Here is a 19060-nt window from a genome sequence, read left to right as displayed (position 1 = left end):
TTTACTGACATGTTAGCTATAACTCATAGGATATTATTGCTTATCAGATAGGGTTAGCTAGTCGTCCTCCCCACTAATTTGCACATGATGTCATTAGTTGTGAAAGTTGTGGACATGGCCGAGTACACGGTGTCTGCCATCCATTTTTCTGGGAACAAGGTTGTTCCCTCAGTCAGTCACATGATAACGACATCTCTGCCGCGGTCTAGTACGGCAACCTATCAACGAATGCAGCTGTGTGCAAGCAAAGCAAGCAAGCTAGCTAGCTAGCTAACGTTAACCGTTCACATTAGTCTAGCTCGTCCGCCTGTGCAGTTTTATTGGCACGTCTGGACTCAGGAGGGATTTTACTGAGTTTCTAATCGAAAGAAATGGGCACTCGTTGAGGCACTGAGGACGGGCTGAATCGTTTGACCATCCTTCTGGAGTTACTGAAAGGTAAGATCCCAGTTCAAAGCCTTAGCTTCAGCGTTATAAGGTTTGTATAGCTAATCCGGGGCTACAGTACCCTGATATTACAACCCCGGTCATCTTCATCTTTTCGTCAGTTAGACTAATTATGGTTAGCTCAGACTAGCTGCTGGTAACGAAAATGGTAGCTAAGCTCTCGCTAAAGCCTGGAGGGTTACTATCAATTCATTCGCTCGTGATATTTTAATAAATACAACATTATTAGCTAGCTATAGTTGCTGGCTATATTGCAACAGCTATCTTGTCACTCAGAAATTGTCATTTTCATTAGTGCTAGCTCTACCTTTTATTATTTCCTAAATGTATTTGGTAACTGAAGTAAGCAACAACAGCAACGTTATGTTATGTCAACTAGTGCTAGCTACAGTACTAGCTACCAGTAATACTGGCAGCAGCTAAGCTAGCTAACTCATTCTTCTCCAGGAAACTGTGCATTTACTAAGTCATAAGTTGGCTAGCCAGCTAGCTACAATTAAATGTGTTTCGTGTTCTAGGTTGCTTGTGGTGCTGACAGATATCTAACGTTACCCTAGGGTGATAAACCTAAATCTGGAAATTACATAAAAAGCCATGAACATCATAGTCAATAGTGTAGTGCTGCTGTGGACCATTGCCAGCAATTGCCAACTCATCACCCTTCGGTCGCTGAGCTTACTGTAAAAAGACACATTTCAAACACAAGTACAAGATAAGTATAAAATGGTTTAGATGTAGTAAAGATACAGCAGGCTACCTGATTCGATTATTGTCAATTCAGTAATCTCTGTCTTAATCAGTGTAGCTTTGAACGTGTTATTTGTGTTCTTCTATTTGACTACAGTACAGACTAATTGCCAACCGCACTGATTCGTATTTTCTCTGTTTGAGAATGTGTAAGCTAGTAGTGAATGATTGAAAGATTGGTGTGCTGTGGTTAAAAATATAAATTAGACCTCCTTTATGTTTGACCTAGTTCGTGGCTCCCATTCTCCCTCATCTCATTCTCAGACACAATTTAGAGGCTTTGAGATATTATATCGTGAAGGCCTATGTAAAAACGATAGGGCTATGTCTTACGTTACATGTCAGGGAACGTATCAATTGTACACAGTCCCAAGCCAACACCCTTTAAAAAAAGTAATGTCAGTTAAATCGATTTTTTTTGAGCGTTGACTTGGTAACTAAGGCCACAGAGTTCACCCTTGGTTGCTCCAGGCTCATCTTTGTTACTTTACCTCCCTGAGTTACTGCCTAACCTCCCTAAGAGGGGAGAGAGGCCCGCAAGGCATGACTACAATAACATGGCCTAGTGAGGCTGACCATCAGAATCCTGTTTGAGCCTCCCCTTTCAAGTTGATCAGGATTCACACTTTCAAGGTTTTTAGTGAGGAATTGTGTGAGGTAGAAGCAACGGCGTTATGTTATTTCTGTGCCTACATTGACACGTTTCTGTTTACATTATTCTACAAACATGACAGCACAATTAGAACTGTCTGACTTTGGAAGGCTGTCGTGTAGCATACCAATAATAGTTTAAGGCTGTTGTCTGTTACTGTCATGGGCTTTGTTTTTTACTTTCAACAAAGTATTTTGAACGTTATGAAACAGTACTGTCAATCCCACCCCATGCATTTTCCGTAATAGATTACCTATTGCCCTAGTTGACACAACTGTTTTGGTGTTCACCGAAGGGCTTGTTAAAGTCTAGACATTTTTTCTTACAGATCTGATTCATTTAACATACTTTGACATGGCATGGATGGGTGTATAGTGTTGAGTGTTGACCTAGCATGATATTCGTCAATTTAAGAGTCAGTGTGTAACATAGTCAGCAGTAGGATTGTTACTTCTCAACCTGACTTCAAAGCAATTAACACCATTTTTTATTTATTTCAAACAAACCATAGACACATCGGCATAAATGCTTTAGTCATGTGGTAACTACATATACTAGAGCAGGTCCAGACACATGGTCTTCTAAAACACTGTTTTCTATCGAACCAGGCCACTGTCGGCCTTGGCCCTGCAGTCTTTATGACGTTTAACTGTTCCGATAGAGCATGTCTAACTTTGCTTGGTAGCCACGTATTTGTCATTGTGAGGCGTTTACTTGAGGCGTTTACTTGAGGCAATCTAGTCATTGGAGCCATCCAGGGAGACGGAAGGCACTAGGATGACTCTCGTGTTCTCTGTAGCTTAATACTTTGATCACTGGCGAGACCTACTTCTACAATTTGCTTTGATATGGTATTGTATGTTTTTTTTTTTACTTTTGTGCATGATTTTGTCACTATTGTATGTTAATATATATTCAAGAGGATCTTCTTTGTCATGTCTTCTTTTAAGAAAGTGTTTGGTTGATGCCCTTTTCATAAACTCTGGTGTATCATAACAGGATGCTTAAAGTCCATGTTTTATAGTTTGAGATTCCAGAAGAGAAAGTGAACTGAAATCTACCGTGTCTTGAAAAACAGGAACGTGTTCATCATTTATTAACCAAGTCGACATCCGGTACAAAAAGTTTCTTAATCTGATGACATAGACAGCAAATATGGATGAACCCCTGATGAATCACAAGCTAGACAGTGAATAACATGAGTGTTTATTGCAGCGTCGCAAGACATCCAATGACTGAAGGGGCCAATGAACCCATGTGACTGGGCAACAGCAACATAGCCTACCGCTGGTCCTAACTCAGCCACGCTTTCCTTATCGGAGAGAAAACGTGGTTTTGCTGCTAAACTGGAACTCGCTCTTCTCTTATCAGCCACACACCTGCTTGTTCGAGAGAAGAGCCTCATTGGCTAAAAGGTTTCCTTTCATCTGATTGGATCCAGCGCTCGGCGTCCCATCCCATTGCACACCTTTACAGAATAGTATTGGAGGAAAAGTTTAATAATGACTAATAACAAGATGTACATAGTGTTCGTCTCTGCTGATAGGGAGGGCTGCAGTTTACATTTACATTTAGTCATTTAGGAGACGCTCTTATCCAGAGAGACTTACAGTAAGTACAGGGACATTCTCCCCGAGGCAAGTAGGGTGAAGTGCCTTGCCCAAGGACACAACGTCATTTGACACATCCGGGAATCGAACTGGCAACCTTCAGATTACTAGCCCGACTCCCTCACCGCTCAGCCACCTGACTCCCCAGTTTAAGAGTTCAGGATGACTGGGAGGCGTTATCATTCGATGCAAAAGGATGTAGACTTTGATCTCACTGGCATTTCCTGAGGGGGATAAGACCAGGCTTACCCACCTAGGTCCCAGATGAAGAGACCATGGCCCTGGGGGAACATGGACCCCCTCGGCAGCTACACGGAGGACGAGGCCAGTGAACAGGATCAGTCCTCTTCTCCAAAGTCGTCCTGGTCCCTGGTGAGTCTAGTGGAGAAAGCTAGGCTTAGTGGATCTCTAGGGGGCTGATGGACGGTGGTTGTGAAGACTTGGATGTTTGGTTGAGATATGTTAGGATTAAGCTCATGCGCGCTTTTGGTGATGTTTCAGCTTTCGGGACGTTTCACTGCTCTTTCGTTGCGTTGTTCTTTCAGATGTACAATTTGTCTTTAGTACCACGTTGACTTCAGATGAGAATGTTCTCAAGATATTCAAATTCTATTAGAGGTCGATTGATCCAGCCACACTGACTGTGGTATTCCATTGAGGGAAAACAGACTGGGATTGAGATGGTAAAAAGACATTTTTAAAACATGCGTTTTGTTGGAAATGCCTCAAGGTTCCCAAGTCCTTGATAGTCTGTGCAGTTCTACTGCTGCAATGGATGTCTCAGATTGCCTGCGGCTTAGAGCTCCCTTTACCTTTTGCCCTTCTGGGTTGCTCTGCCAAAGAACCACATCTGGAGCGTCCTGAGAAGGCTTCACTCTTGTGAGGGTTGGGGCTTAAGCAGTGTGCTAATGATTACTTATCCTGACATTAAAGTCATGTTCCTAGCTTGAGACAAGTGCTATTATTCTGCTGTACAGGACGTACAGGTGTACCACACCTCCGTGACTCAAAAGGCCCACTCCTTAGAGATAGGGAAAAATGGTCTAAACATTGAGTGTAACAGACTCATCTGCTGTTTAATGAATTAGCCAGCCCTTGTATGAAGTAAAAACATCTGTGTTTGGGTGTGTGGGGTTATTGACTCCAGTTCCTAGAAGGAGGCTTTCTGATCTTGTGGTTAAGCTGCAATGCACGGTGTCCTTATCAGGTCATGTTGTTTTCCCATGTTAGTAAGGGTTTCTCATGGAATAGTACTCTAGATCTCTGGACCACCACACAAGATAACCTATTGCGACATAAGCAGAATATTCCATTCAGAAAAACTAACTTGTACTTTGTTGTGTGTATTGTCTGCTGCCCCACCCCCAGTACTCTATACAGATCCTGTACAATAGGTCAGTGTTCAGATCGACCCGTTGCGGTTATGTAAACCCACGATGCAATCATTGGGAGACTGTTTACAAGACTCTCACAACATGACCTTGGATGACCAACCTATTTGCTAAGTTAGCAAGAACTCCAAAAACAATGTGTCCCACTTTGACAAAGCCTTAGTTCACACATTTCACACGCAGTAAAAAGGGAGACTTCATCGAATAGACAACAAATACAGTCATGGTGACTAAACAAAAACTTTGAGAACATGTGCTGCATGTATCATACCAACAGAAGTAGTCCACACAGATCAATACGTGTTATTTTGGGGATTCTATTTAAGATCGCAGCAAGATGCTGGAATGTAAACAGGAAGTGATTGGTTGCCACAGAAGCGGGAACAACACTTGGACACAATGGACAGCTAGTGTGTGTGTCTCTCTTTCCTCCAGACTCAGTCCGGCTCTGGGGGGGGGGAACAGACAGGAGCCAGAGTTAGGAGGACAGGAGCTTAGTCTGATAACAGACAGACAGGCACCACAGATCTGGCACGCAGGGGAGACCAGTGAGGCAGGTAGGGAGAAGGAAACAGACACTAGAGTATTCCATGAGAACAAAGGCCTCTGCGAAAAATCATTACGTTTTGAAGCCAGTTCCGTGAGTTACAGAGGTAGCTACGTCACTGTGGCATTCTGACAATGCATAATACAAAAGTAAAAAAAGATTTTACATTTTTGGTAATTTCAGATCCAATAATAACACTTAACATATTCAGTGATTATAGGGGCATCGTGTACAAGGCAATAGTCAAATAGTGCAAAAATACAATAATTTCTGTGATGTTAGTTTTTGTCAGACTTGGTCTTCAAAGACCTCAAACAGAATAAGATATCAGATAATGCAGTAGGAGAGGAACTAGGCAAGAGTTGAGAGAAACCGGTTGAAATCCCAGAGAGAAATAGTAGCCTTACAAAGTACTCGACGCGTGGCTTCAGGCTTGTCTAAACCTGTCTTCCAACCCACACTCCCCAGTCCTGGACAACGCTCTAACTCCCCGGTCGTGTTTCTCTCCCTGGCCAGGCGGACACTATGAACTACGTGGGTCAGCTGGCGGGCCAGGTTCTGGTGACGGTGAAGGAGCTGTACAAGGGCATCAACCAGGCCACGCTGTCGGGCTGCATCGACGTGGTGGTGGTGCGGCAGAGGGACGGCACCTACCAGTGCTCCCCCTTCCACGTGCGCTTCGGCAAGCTGGGTGTGCTGCGCTCCAAGGAGAAAGTGGTGAGTGGAGAGGGAAAGGAGATGTTTGTTTTTCTTGTCAGATACCAGTTTGAAACTTGTGCTTTGAGGAAAGATGGGCTGAAACTGTTGTTTGGTAAGAGGAGACGAGGAAACAAGACACACACGCACGTATTGCAACAACATAATCTTTTTTGTTTGATTCAAAACACCCTTTATTCATGACTGGATCAGTGATTAGAATTAGTTCCTTCACTGGAGAGATGCAAAGTTGCATCATCAGTTGCAGAGGAAAAGACAGCCTTTCTCTCTCTCTGACATGCGACCTGATGTAACTTTGAGATTGTCTGTGTGGGAACGCTGCATAAATGGAAGCAGGGGCCTCTCCTTCAGAAATTTGTAACATAAATGTTCCATTTTACCACAGTCAGATGAGAGTCCAGTGTTTTGGGGGGTCCACTAATGTGCCTAATCTTGTCTGTATTGAAATACATAAAGTAATTAGCCTAAACAAATGCAACCTATTCTCTTTACCTCCCTGATCTTAGTTACCAACATATTGTTGCCTGGAGTCAAGAGTCCTTTAATCATGCTCAGGAAACAGACACCTATTTTTAGGGTTCTTGTTTTTCGAGTGCTTTCTTTTCCTGCCAGACTTTTGCCTCCGAGCGTGTGATAGTTACCAGAAGCAGGTCGACATGCTTGTCAGATGGTTTCCTGTTAGCTAGTCTGCATCCACACTGGTCTGATCCTACACTACTGGTTTCACTGAGCCTGTGTAGGAGAAGGATGTGGGTAGAGGATTTGTGGGGGATGAAGTCTAAAGCACTGTGCCGATATACAGCATATTACAAGAGGTTTTCTGAACACCAGATGAATGCATGGTCACTATGGCAACAGGTTATTCTTTTCTCTCTGTGTGTGTGTGTGTGAGAGAGAGAGGGAGAGCGCAAAGAAAAGGGAGGAGGAGGCATGACTAAAATGTCCCAGGAGAAAGGAGTCAGATGGTTCCTCATGAGGTTTGCAGATGACATTACAAGGAGGTGAGATAGGAGCGGTCATTAATGTTCCCTCTCTGTCACGACTCTGCCCTCATACACCCCTTCTTCAAGATGCTTTTCAGCAGGAAGGGTGGGGTTGGGAAGATCTTTCTGTCAGAACAGGTACAAAGACAATAGTTGTCTGGTGGAATTGAGGGAGTCAGGTGGCTGAGCGGTGAGGGAATCGGGCTAGTAATGCTAAATGACTAAATGTAAAGTGATGCCTTTTCTTAAAGGGTGGGTGGCGGTGGCACGAGTGGCAATTAAAAAGTGCTAAAAAGTCACATAATAACATGTTTGACTCGTCTAACGAGATGTTTTTCTACAGAAAGGCCGTTGTTGAGCGTGTGGCTCTGTTGGCTCAGATTCTTGTAATCCTATATGGGCCGCTGTCCTGCCAACTCCAACCACTCTGCTGGGTTTATCCTGACAGGGTGTGATTGAGCAGCTCAGATTCATCCTGAATCATTATCAGAGCCATTAAGATTCCCCACCATCCCTCGTCACGTGCACATCCCTCCCAGCAGCCTGGGGAATCAGGCCCAGTGGCTGCTGGGACCTGACAGAGCAGTAAAAACAGGAACAAAGGTAAACAAAGTAGGGAGGAGCCAACAAGTGGAATGGAAGTGAAGCTTGTGTGTCGGGATCTGATAGCAAAGAAGTCTGTTTGGTTTTGGTCTCTTTCTCTCTCTTTCTCTTTCTCTCTCTCTCTCTCTCTCTCTCTCTCTCTCTCTCTCTCTCTCTCTCTCTCTCTCTCTCTCTCTCTCTCTCTCTCTCCTCTCTCTCTCTCTCTCTCTCTCTCTCTCTCTCTCTCTCTCTCTCTCTCTCTCTCTCTCTCTCTCTCTCTCTCTCTCTCTCTCTCTCTCTCTCTCTCTCTCTCTCTCTCTCTGTCTCTCTCTCTCTGTCTCTCTGTTCGTTTCTCCTTCCATTTCTCTCTCCACCAGGGTTAGGTTGACCTGATTATTTGGTGGTGTCAGGTTTCTGAAGGACTACTGCTCCTCTGAGGTTTGTCTGGCCCTGGCCAAGGCCTCGTTCTCCTGGCAGACTCCAGGAAACACGAGCCCTACGAGGCTCATTCACTAATTAGGTTGGCCTTCTCATGAGAACAGTGCTCTAAGTAGCCGTCAGCACTGTATGTGGCCTGATTAGAATGAACAGGCCAATGGCATCCTTGTTTTATATCAAACGAAAAGGGAAGTTGGAAACAGGTGAGGAGTTGACACTGATAAATATTTTATAACTGCATTACTTCCCACAAATCCCAGAATTTCCAGAATATCCATGAGTTTCAAAAGTTGTAGTTCCTTCAGGGAATGTAAAGGGTGTTTAGAAAATGAGAAGACTAATTTAAAGAATCGGCCTATTTGTTAATGATTTTTTAAATGATCTGTCATGGAAATTTGTGTTTTTAGGTCATGCACAGTCATGGAATTTTACTTGTTCATTATAGATGGATGCGCTTGTCTAAGTGTAAACCTTGTAGTGTGTTAAGGTTTCCTGGTGTCTTGACTGGAGCCAATCCCAGTGTCTGTCAGTGTGTGTGAGCCCTCCCCCTCTGTTTCAGATCGACATTGAGGTGAATGGAGAGCCTGTGGTCCTGCACATGAAGCTGGGGGACAATGGAGAGGCCTTCTTTGTCCAAGAGACCGAGCTGCAGAACGTGAGTATCCAGTCCTCCTTAGCTCTCAGGCTTGATGTGACACATGTCTAATCTTGACATCACAGGGTTTTAAAGGTTAACCTGATAACGACAGGATAGCATGAACAGTATCTGTTTTCACACAGATAGCTGACACGCTGACTACAGTACATTTATTCAATGTAGAAACACTTTTTAGTCAAATGAAGCTTGCTCCTTTGAATGTCAGTGACACAAAAGATATGGACGTGGAATAGGCACTAGAACTGACCTGCAGAGAACCCCGTGGTCTCTGCCTCCACATCTTAAGCCTCTCTGTGTCTCTGATGGATGTCTCCAGGAGATCGTCCCGGCCCACCTGGCCACCTCCCCTATCCCCACCGAAGGCCACCTGTTCTGGATGGCCGAGGTGGAGCGCGGGGGTGGCGTGGCGCAGGACCTGGACGACCCGGCCGACCCCGAGGACCCCGAGGACCCCCCCGCCCCCAGCGCCATCGCGGTGGTCAAGAAGAAGAAGAGGCGGAGGAAGAAGCACAAAGGAGACCCCCGCCGAGAGGAGATGACCCCTCCTGTGGCCCTCGCTAGCGCTGCTGCTAGCGCTGCTGCTAACGCTGCTGCTAGCGCTGCTGCTAACGCTGCTGCTGTCACAGAGGAGATCTTTGAGATGGACCTGAGCTCGGACGAGGAAGCGGCGGGGCACGCTTCTCGGTGGGAGTGCCAGAGGTTTTTTGATCTTTTATTTTACGATATATTGGGGTGTTTTTCCATGCGTGACAGGAAAGGCAGGGAGAGGGAATGGGGGGGGAAGACATGCAGTAAAGGCCCCGGCCCTGGATATGAACCCAGGCCGCTGTGGTAAGAGCCGAGGGCCCCCAGTAAGGGTTAGAGGGACCGAGGTTTGACCAGACAAGGAGGATCTGTTGACCCGCAGGAAACTCCTATTGTCCTTCAGGAGAGCTGCCGTGGACACACATTGTCAAGGAACATTCCGTGTCTAAAATACGGTTTATTCATTTGTTATTATCGTTTTAGGTCGTCGTCCATGAGCACAATGAGGGACATGGACCCGAAGCTCCCAGCTGCCAGGCACAGCATGGACAGCTACCCCTTCTCTGACGGAGACTGGTCCCCCTCAGACAGGTACGTGAGCGTGATGCGTACACCCACACTCATGCTTCCCGGCTGACTGTTGTTGGACTGGTTATTCTATTGTTTCCCTGTGGCCCTCCAGCCATGGCCTGTCTCAGGCCTTCTCCCCCAAGAGTGACTCGGAGCTGATGGTGCGGCCCTCAGAGAGCATGCTCCGTGCCGAGTCACACATGCAGTGGACCTGGGGAGAGTTCCCAGAATCCACCAGGGTAAGAGCTGACGCGTGGTTTATTTCTTCCCACTGTTTGGCGTTATCAGAACCCAGCTGCTGTCTGATGCTCAGTGTCAGGCACCATGCGCATTTGAAATTCTACAACGTTCAGTACAATGGGGATGCTAATATCGTGTAACGACTTATCAGGTAAGCAAGAAGGACAGACAGGAGCTGCCGAAGACGGTGACCATCACCCCGTCCGAGAACACGCACTTCCGCGTCATCCTGAGCACAGAGGCCATGGAGAACGAGACGGAGACGGAGGGAGAGTCGGGGCCCCAGGAGGAGGAGGACTCTGGCCCCGTGTGTCCCATTGTCAAACCCCAACCCCGTACCCCCGTAGCCACCACAGCTATCCCCATCACCTCAGCCCGGACCCCTGTGACCTCTGCCCTGACCCCTGCCACCTCAGCCCTGACCCCTGTGACCTCTGCCCTGACCCCTGCCACCTCAGCCCTGACCCCTGTGACCCCTGTGACCGCTGCCCTGACCCCTGCCACCTCAGCCCTGACCCCTGTGACCTCTGCCCTGACCCCTGCCACCTCAGCCCTGACCCCTGTGACCTCTGCCATGACCCCAGCCACCTCAGCCCTGACCCCTGTGACCTCTGCCCTGAACGAAGCCACCTCGGCCATGACCCCTGTGACCTCTGCTCTGACCCCCACAACGTCGGCCCTGACCCCTCTCACCTCAGCTCTGACTCCAGCCACCTCTGCCCTGACCACCCCCACCTCCGCCCTGACCCCGCCCACCTCCGCCCTGACCCCCCTCACCCCGACCGTGACCCCCCTCACCCCGACCCTGTCACCCTCGGAGCCTCAGGAGATCCCGCCCTCCGGCGTCTCGACGTCCACGCCCGCGGACAGCCGAGCCGCCCAAATGGCAGGGGACACGGGCGATGCCTGCTCCAAGAGCGACTCGCCCTCCAAGAAGAAAGGTGAGGCCCAGCACGGCTAGGGGACGACGGCAACGTCTACCTGGGGAACAGCTCTCTGTAGCTGTAGGTCTGACTGGGGGTGTCATTGTACAGGCAACTAGTTTAGTTCTGCTAAACTAGTTGCCCGCTGTGTTTGGGGTGCTGCCGTGTCCTCAAGGCTGTTCTCCTACGTGCTCACAGGGGTCCCCAAGAGAAGCCAGCACCAGGGCCCAGAGGATATCTACCTGGACGACTTGAATGTACTCGAACCTGAAGTTGTTGCACGTTACTTTCCCAAGAGGTAAATCTCCTCTCTCTCTCCATGGATATGATCAAGTGATCTCAGTTCATTAGTTATGTTGTTTCGTTTTGTTTTTGTACACTTTTTGTTTTGGTGAATTATAATGATACTGCTGATACCAGTAGGCTGACTGCCTGTGTGTCAGGTTGAGTTCTGTCTCTGACGAGGTGTGTGTGGTTGAGTCCTGTCTCTGACGAGGTGTGTGTGGTTGAGTCCTGTCTCTGACGAGTTGTGTGTGGTTGCAGTGAGGAGGCATCAGGGAAGCACTGGCTGGACTCTGACCAGCGCTCCGGCTCCCAGTCTCCCCAGTCTGTGGGCAGCGCTGCAGCCGACAGTGGCACCGAGTGTCTGTCGGACTCAGCCAGCGACCTGCCCGACGTCACCCTGTCCCTGTGCGGAGGCCTCAGCGACAACGCCGAAATATCCAAAGGTATGGCTTCTGCTGTTCCCCGAAACTGGGATTCAACTGTCTTAGTTATTGTGGAATCATGGCTTGAAGCTTTGTGCACCAAAGATGTGCGTGTTAGATTTCATTTGTAGAATTTCACTCTGTGGGGTTGTGTTTGTTTACAGAAAAGTTCATGGAGCATATTATCACGTATCATGAGTTTGCAGAGAACCCAGCAATCATAGATAACCCCAACCTGGTAGTGAAAATAGCTAATAGGTAAGTTCATGTTTGTGTATGTCATGAATCTAAAAAGATCATTTGTGAAGGTTCAATTGAATGTGTTTGTCCCTTAAAACTCGTTATGTTTTCTTAGGTACTACAACTGGACACTAGCCGCACCTTTGATTTTAAGTCTGCAGGCGTTTCAGAAGAATTTACCAAAGGTATGCTGTCTCCCCATCTCTGCAAATTCAACTCAGATGAGGCGTGTCGTAAAAGGAATTTCAAACCGTGTCCTGTTTGTCTGCTTGTCTAATCCAGGCTACAGAGGAGGCCTGGGTGAAGGAGAAGATGCCAAAGAAGTCTGGCCGATGGTGGTTCTGGCGCAAGAGGGCAGACAGCACAATCAAGCAGGTACTAAAGTCTTACATCACTTCCTGAAAGCTGCTCACAGTAGAATGTTCTGGGATTTGAGGGAAACGTCTGTGTTTTCCTCTGAAGTCGGAGACCAAGCTGGAGACCAAGGAGTCTCAGGAGGAGGAGGGACGATCCTCCCTGTCTCAGGAGAGCCTGGCCTTGACGTGAGTCTGCCCCCAACACACACACACACACACATACACATTCTCACGCACACATACACACTCTCACACACACATTCACACTCTCACGCACACATACACACTCTCACATATACACACACACACACACTCATATACATATATACACACTCACACACACATACACACTCACACACACACATATACACACACACCAGTTTGCACAGTCAAAGGAGCCTTCAGTCTAGCTTTTTTGTGTGTTTTCTTCTTGTTCAGGCCCAAGGCTGGTGACTCCTCCAGTGACGAGGATGCTAAGGAGGTGAGCGCTGCGTCCTGCCAGGATAGGCACCAGGGGTCAGAGAGTCACCCCTGCCCTCACACCTACAGGAAATCACTACGCCTCTCCTCCAACCAGATCGTGAGTACACGGCCGACCTCCCGCCCTTCAGCTGAGAGTGTTCGCCTGGTCACAAACCAAAATAACCACCTCTCACCTCTTGAAATTCCTGGTACCGTGAACCAAAAAATAATACTACAGTGTAATAAAAGCAGTTTATTACACTTATTGTTTAATTCGATAATACAGAGCAATTGAAGCTTTTCCGTGGTGATTATGTTGCCGGTGAGATTTGAGCTCCCCCTGCTGGTCATGTGTAGCTAGTGCGGTGTCTGATGTTGCTGGTGAGATCTGAGCCCCCTATTGGTCACTTATTTCTGGAGCAATGGCTTCTTGTAAGTCTGTGGAATGTTATCAGTCTCTTCACTAATAATAGGTCAACATACCAGCTGGATATTCTTGTAGATGGCCTAGTGGGCTTGTGAACCAAATCATCCTCACAGTTCAGCCCTGCTGACATGCTTACCCCCCAAAAGTCCCACACACACACAATTTTGTAAATACTGTTGTAGGTTAACAAAGCTACAGTAAAATACATTACATAGGATACTTGAAATCCACAGAAATCATCTGCACTTCTAACGTTCCGGCAGGTTCCATAGTGGACTAGTGTGTGCCTCACCCTTAGAGGCTAAAGGCCCTTACACACTGAGTGCAAAAGTTTCGTATGCGTTTTTTCGCAATCGTCAGCCTCAACATTCGGTGGCTCTGAATTGCCCAAAAACCTATCAAAATACTGTCTATGGATGCGAAGAACGCATAAAACAGAACCCGATCAGAACTTTTTTTTTGAGGGACGAAAGTTTTGGAGGCAGTGTGTAAGTAAGTGCAATTGACATAACGTGAGGTCCTATTTTTTTTTTTTATGTGTGAACATTTCAGACACGAATTTCGGACTCAGTGTGCAAAGGCCTTAAGTCTCGTCTCTTCTGCCCACAGGCCAGTCTGAATCTGAAGGAGGGCCCTAACGACGTGACCTTCAGCATCACCACCCAGTACCAGGGCACCTGCCGCTGCGAGGGGACCATCTACCTGTGGAACTGGGACGACAAGGTCATCATCTCCGACATCGACGGCACCATCACCAAGTAAGGACGGAACAGCCGGGTGTAGTAGAGCACTGATCTGGCCTGGGTCGAGGTTCAGTCTTTTGCTTTATGATTGCGTTTGTGAAACTTCACAGAACTTCTAGTACAGTTGTTCTATTAGGATTCAAGAGCTATCTATGACAGACTGTTCCAATTAGCTGTCGAACATGCAGGAAAAGATTCATACACGTTGGTCATTATAATTTACCTCCAAGAAAACCGAGATAGACTTTCCTTTAAATAAACCTCAGTCCACTTTTCTATGAGCTCGATGGACCTCGGGAGACCATGTCGGGTTGAAATAATCAACATTAATTACAGCCTGTCTCTCAAACCTCTTATATGTCCTTATTTTTTAAATTAATGCAAAGCCAGCTTTCGTATTAGCGCCCTAGATTGATCGGATCCTCCCGACGCCCACTCTGTGACGATCATGGTTGGCCGGCATAAAAAAAAAGGCTAGATGGTGCTTATTATCTCCATGACTGCTTGGCCAACGTGTGAATGTGTGTGTGTGTGTGTGTGTGTGTGTAGATATATGCAAATGTGTGTGTGTGTGTCTCTTAGAGAAGCAGGTAGACTGACTGAGAACAGAAACCTTAATGAGCCCATTAACATTTCAGCGTGTAGCACAAAGTCCTGATCCACGTCAGACGAGCAGAACCTCTGTGAGCACCAGGCTCGCTCCAGGGAGAGGATCCTCATTAGTACAGCCCTGGCCTTCAGTTCACCCATTTCTCATCAAATATGTCAAATGGACAAAGCTTTTTCGACCAAAGTTGAGGAAGCTAAAAAAAACGGTCTCCCTTCACACCCAGGTACTTTGGGTACAAGGAAATTCTGTACGTGCAGAATCCTTCCCTTTCACTTTTCTGTCCATAACGTGTGTGTGTGTGTGTGTCTTTTCAGGTCAGATGTATTTGGACAGATCTTGCCACAGCTGGGGAAAGACTGGACCCACCAGGGGATCGCCAAACTGTACCACTCAGTAGCAGAGTAAGTCACTGGGATCATCATCTCTCCTTCATTCCAACCTTCCCTCCTCGTCAGGTTAATCAAGAGCCACCCATAACTCATCCTTAAATCATAAGCATGATCACATTCTCCACCGTGTGGAGTTGACTGCCCGGGCTGAATCACTTCCTGTTTCCTGTAGGAATGGCTACAAGTTCCTGTACTGCTCAGCGCGTGCCATCGGCATGGCTGACATGACCAGAGGCTACCTGCAGTGGGTCAACGACGAGGGAACCATCCTCCCCCGGGGACCTCTCATGCTCTCCCCCAGCAGCCTGTTCTCTGCCTTCCACAGGTACACAACCAGCCACAGCCCTGTCTGCCTGTCTGTTTCTCACTCTCCACCCTCTCTGTCTCTCTCTCTCTCCACCCCTCTCTGTCTCTCTCTGTCTCGTCTCTCTCCCACTCTCTTTCTCTCCACCCCTCTCTCTCTCTCTCTCCAACTCTCTCTCTCCACCCCTCTCTGTCTCTCTCTCTCTCTCTCTCTTTCTCTCCACCCCTCTTTCTCTCTCTCTCCCACTCTCTGCCTCTCTCTCGTTCTTTCTCTCACTCTCCACCCCTCTCTCTCTCTCTCTCTCTCTCTCTCTCTCTCTCTCTCTCTCTCTCTGTCAGTGGGTGCTGTTTTTACTTTATTTTAATACTGTGTAACAATGTGTGTGTGTGTGTTGTGATATTGTGTGTGCTATTATTTGTGTTTCACTAATGCACAACCCATTGCACCATGTGGGGACATATGAAAGTCTACTTACTTACTTGCCCATTAAAACGTATCGTTTCTGCCCCACAGAGAAGTGATTGAGAAGAAACCGGAGATCTTCAAGATCGAATGCCTCACAGACATCAAGAACTTGTTCCAGTACAACAAGCGGCCCTTCTACGCCGCCTTCGGGAACAGAACCAATGTGAGTTGAGTCTGCGTGCCTGTGCAGATGTGTCCTTAGTCCCAGGTCACTGTCTCAGGACGGCCCCATCCTGTGTGCTCTCTGAGGAGGCCGGCGTGGCTGCCAGCGCTAGCTGGGCTCCACTCTCCCCTGCGTCCTCAGCTGAGCTAACACAAACAACCCTGCTGGACCACAGGGACGACCACCGCACACACACACACACAGACACACACACACACACACACACTACCTCCCACACAGCCAAGAAATAGCCCTTTTTTACATGCATTACAAGGAGTGCTGCGTCAATAGGAATGACATGTCTATTGGGCCCTAAGGTTTCCATGACTCATCAGGTGTGTCCGGCTTCTCTGCGTGTTTGACCACCTCTCTGTGTGTGTGCTGTGTAGGATGTGTTTGACCTTTTCTCTGTGTGTGTGCTGTGTAGGATGTGTTTGACCTTGTCTCTGTGTGTGTGCTGTGTAGGATGTGTTTGCCTATAAGGAGGTGGGGGTCCCGGTCTGCCGTATCTTCACCGTCAACCCCAAGGGAGAGCTCATCCAGGAGCAGACCAAGGGCAACAAGTCCTCGTAAGTACGCACCAACGCAGGGAGCCACGGGCGCTGTTCACCTCCTGCTCCACCGCGACACCACATTTCTGCAGTTAGATGGCTAGAAGGGAGTCAGGTGGCTGAGCGGTTAGGGAATCGGACTAGTAATCTGAAGGTTGCCAGTTCGATTCCCGGCCGTGCCAAATGACAATGTGTCCTTGGGCAAGGCACTTCACCCTACTTGCCTCGGGGGGAATGTCCCTGTACTTACTGTAAGTCGCTCTGGATAAGAGCGTCTGCTAAATGACTAAATGTAATGTAAATGTAGAAGACAGAGGCTTGATGCTCTCACTGATGTGAATTTCAAATGACCACCCCCCCTCATTCCTTGTAAAGTACAGTAGATGTGGGGGTTCCCCTCAGGCCGGTGGGTGGGTAGTTCCTGTGTGTTGGGTGCAGGTGTGAGCGCGCTGCCTGCCTGTGTGTTGCAGGTACGGCAGGCTGAGTGAGCTGGTGGAACACGTGTTCCCCCTGCTGAGTAAAGAACAGAACGAGGCCTTCGTCCTGCCAGAGTACAGCTCCTTCTGCTACTGGAGACAGCCCATCCCGGACATCGGCCCTGACGACCTGCTCTGACCACCACGCGCACGCGCACACACACACACACACACAAAACCGGTGAGGAGCCTCTGTGAGACTACTGCATAAAATGGACCGGTCACAGGAGAGACCAAATCACAGCTGCACTTGTTTCTATGCTGTCACACACACACACACACACAGAGACACACTCACCCAGGTAACCCAGAGTGAGTGGGATGGGAGCGATGCTGTGACCCTGCATCTCCTCCTCCCCCCCTCCCTGTCTGCTGCGGCCCGTCTGGGACGGGGAGGAGGTGGACCGGCTCAGGGCTGGAGAGGCCCACAGCAGCTCCACACACCAACCGCCGGAAGACTTCCGCACTTACCCAAACCACCCCTGAACACATGTCCTTTACCTGTTCTGAAGCACGGGTCACAGTGTGAGATTCCAGCCCCAGTCAGTGAAAGGTGAAGCCCTGGCTGCCTATTGGTGTAACTGCTTGTTTCCTCTCTGGAGGGCAGGGAGTCTGGCTGCCTATTGGTGTAACTGCTTGTTTCCTCTCTGGAGGGCAGGGAGTCTGGCTGCCTATTGGTGTAACTGCTTGTTTCCTCTCTGGAGTGCAGGGAGTCAGAGGTTGGAATGGGCCTGCGTGTTCCTGAGTAAGCTGCTATGTCCAAGAGTGGTTACTAACAACACCACTCCAGCCCTCACATGACTTCTTGTTCCTCAATCTGAGGCAGATATTGTCTGAGTTGTTTTGTTTTTGAGGGGGGGGGGGGGGGAGGGGTGGTATTTAAAGTTATGTTCGAGATTCTGTAAGCTCAGTTAGTGTTTAACGTCATGTGTGTTTGTACACACAGTAAAGTATGTTTTAACAATGGCTTAATAGTGTTTTGTGCTAGCTGTTTTGTCATTAAGCATTTAAGCTGATATATACATTCTCTGGAGAGTGTTTTTGTTAACCAATGCAGTAATTACTACTAAACTATTTATCATAATTGATATTTTTGGGTTAAGTTATTGATTTTTCGGATGCACTGCTTTTGGTTGTTTGAGAAGAAGGTATCTATTGTGCCGTGTTGGAAGAGCAGTGATGGGAGTTCCTCGTTGTGTGGCCGCTGGTTCTAACAGCCTCCTGGTAACAGCTAGTCTGTCTCCAGGAGAACTGGACTGACCCTGTGTGCCCTGATGGGGACTGGGGGTCCCTTCCGAGCGTACGACACGAGGCCAGTCAGGCTGTGAGGGGGAGGCCGGCTCACCGAGGACAGAGTCCTGGTCTGGGGGTGACGGCAGGGTCCCACTGGTGCTTCCACATGCCTTACCCGGCGCACTTTGAGCTGCATCTCCCCCCGCCCCCCACCCGCCCACCCCAGAGACAGGAGCAGGAACCCTCCTCTCTCACCTCACCACGCTCTCCTAGGAGAAGCAGACTTTAAACCAGAGAAGTGTGCAATCGATGCAAGACCGGAATAAGTCTGTTGTTGGCTGCTTAAGCAAAGTCTTTTTAGCGAATATTGCCACCTGCTCAGTATATTCCTAAAGGTATATGTGGGATTATACGGCGTTAATTTAATATTTTGGGGTTATTGACGCAAGAAGGTCCAACTTTCCCAAGAGAGTTTGGCCTGGTGAAGGAGATGGGCTGCTAGATGCTGCGGTGGGGTGTTGACGACCCCAACCGATCCACTGCCTTGATCCCCACCTCAGGTGTGCGCTGCACTAGGATAAGGTGACTTGAATTTTCTCCTGACGTGCCAACTCAGTAGGCACACAGCAGGTGTAGCTAATACTGTTTATTCCGTGGTAGTGTGTGAGCACTGCGTGCTGCGGTGCCTGTCTGCCTGCAGGTGGTAGAGGAGACGGGCCAGGCGCTGACGGTCTCTATCAACAGGAAGTAGTCGTGTGTGTGTGTGTGTGTATAGGAAATCATTCTGGTTCTTTAATGACATCCTCCGTTTTTCTTGGTTGTTATGTAACCACAGGCCGGGGTTAGATGATGAGCAGATATGCTTCCCTGGTAAATCGCTTGTAGCAAAAGTTCAGTAGTAACC

The 19060-nt window shown here is 48.2% G+C and overlaps 1 protein-coding gene across 2 annotated transcripts; it reads left to right on the top strand.

The window, feature by feature from the left end:
* The first annotated feature begins 319 nt into the window (after positions 1-319).
* On the top strand, positions 320-17530 carry lpin2 (lipin 2). 2 transcript variants are annotated; one of them, XM_067253859.1, is made up of 20 exons: positions 320-438; positions 5911-6111; positions 8674-8769; positions 9089-9456; positions 9781-9888; positions 9980-10106; positions 10259-11048; positions 11229-11328; positions 11574-11758; positions 11902-11995; positions 12093-12162; positions 12260-12352; positions 12440-12519; positions 12772-12913; positions 13832-13980; positions 14890-14976; positions 15137-15289; positions 15782-15896; positions 16362-16465; positions 16918-17530. In XM_067253859.1, the coding sequence occupies exons 2-20, from the start codon at positions 5920-5922 to the stop codon at positions 17060-17062; spliced, it is 3198 nt and encodes a 1065-aa protein (XP_067109960.1). In that variant the 5' UTR covers positions 320-438; positions 5911-5919; the 3' UTR covers positions 17063-17530. The 2 variants fall into 2 exon arrangements, with proteins under 2 accessions (XP_067109960.1, XP_067109959.1); XM_067253858.1 differs by having other exon boundaries at positions 9089-9471.
* Positions 17531-19060: the final 1530 nt, after the last annotated feature.

This window comes from Osmerus mordax, chromosome 16 (assembly GCF_038355195.1).
Source record: "Osmerus mordax isolate fOsmMor3 chromosome 16, fOsmMor3.pri, whole genome shotgun sequence".
Lineage (NCBI taxonomy): Eukaryota > Metazoa > Chordata > Actinopteri > Osmeriformes > Osmeridae > Osmerus > Osmerus mordax.
Note: the sequence above shows the minus strand (reverse complement) of the source record. Positions and strands in the feature narration are given on the sequence as shown.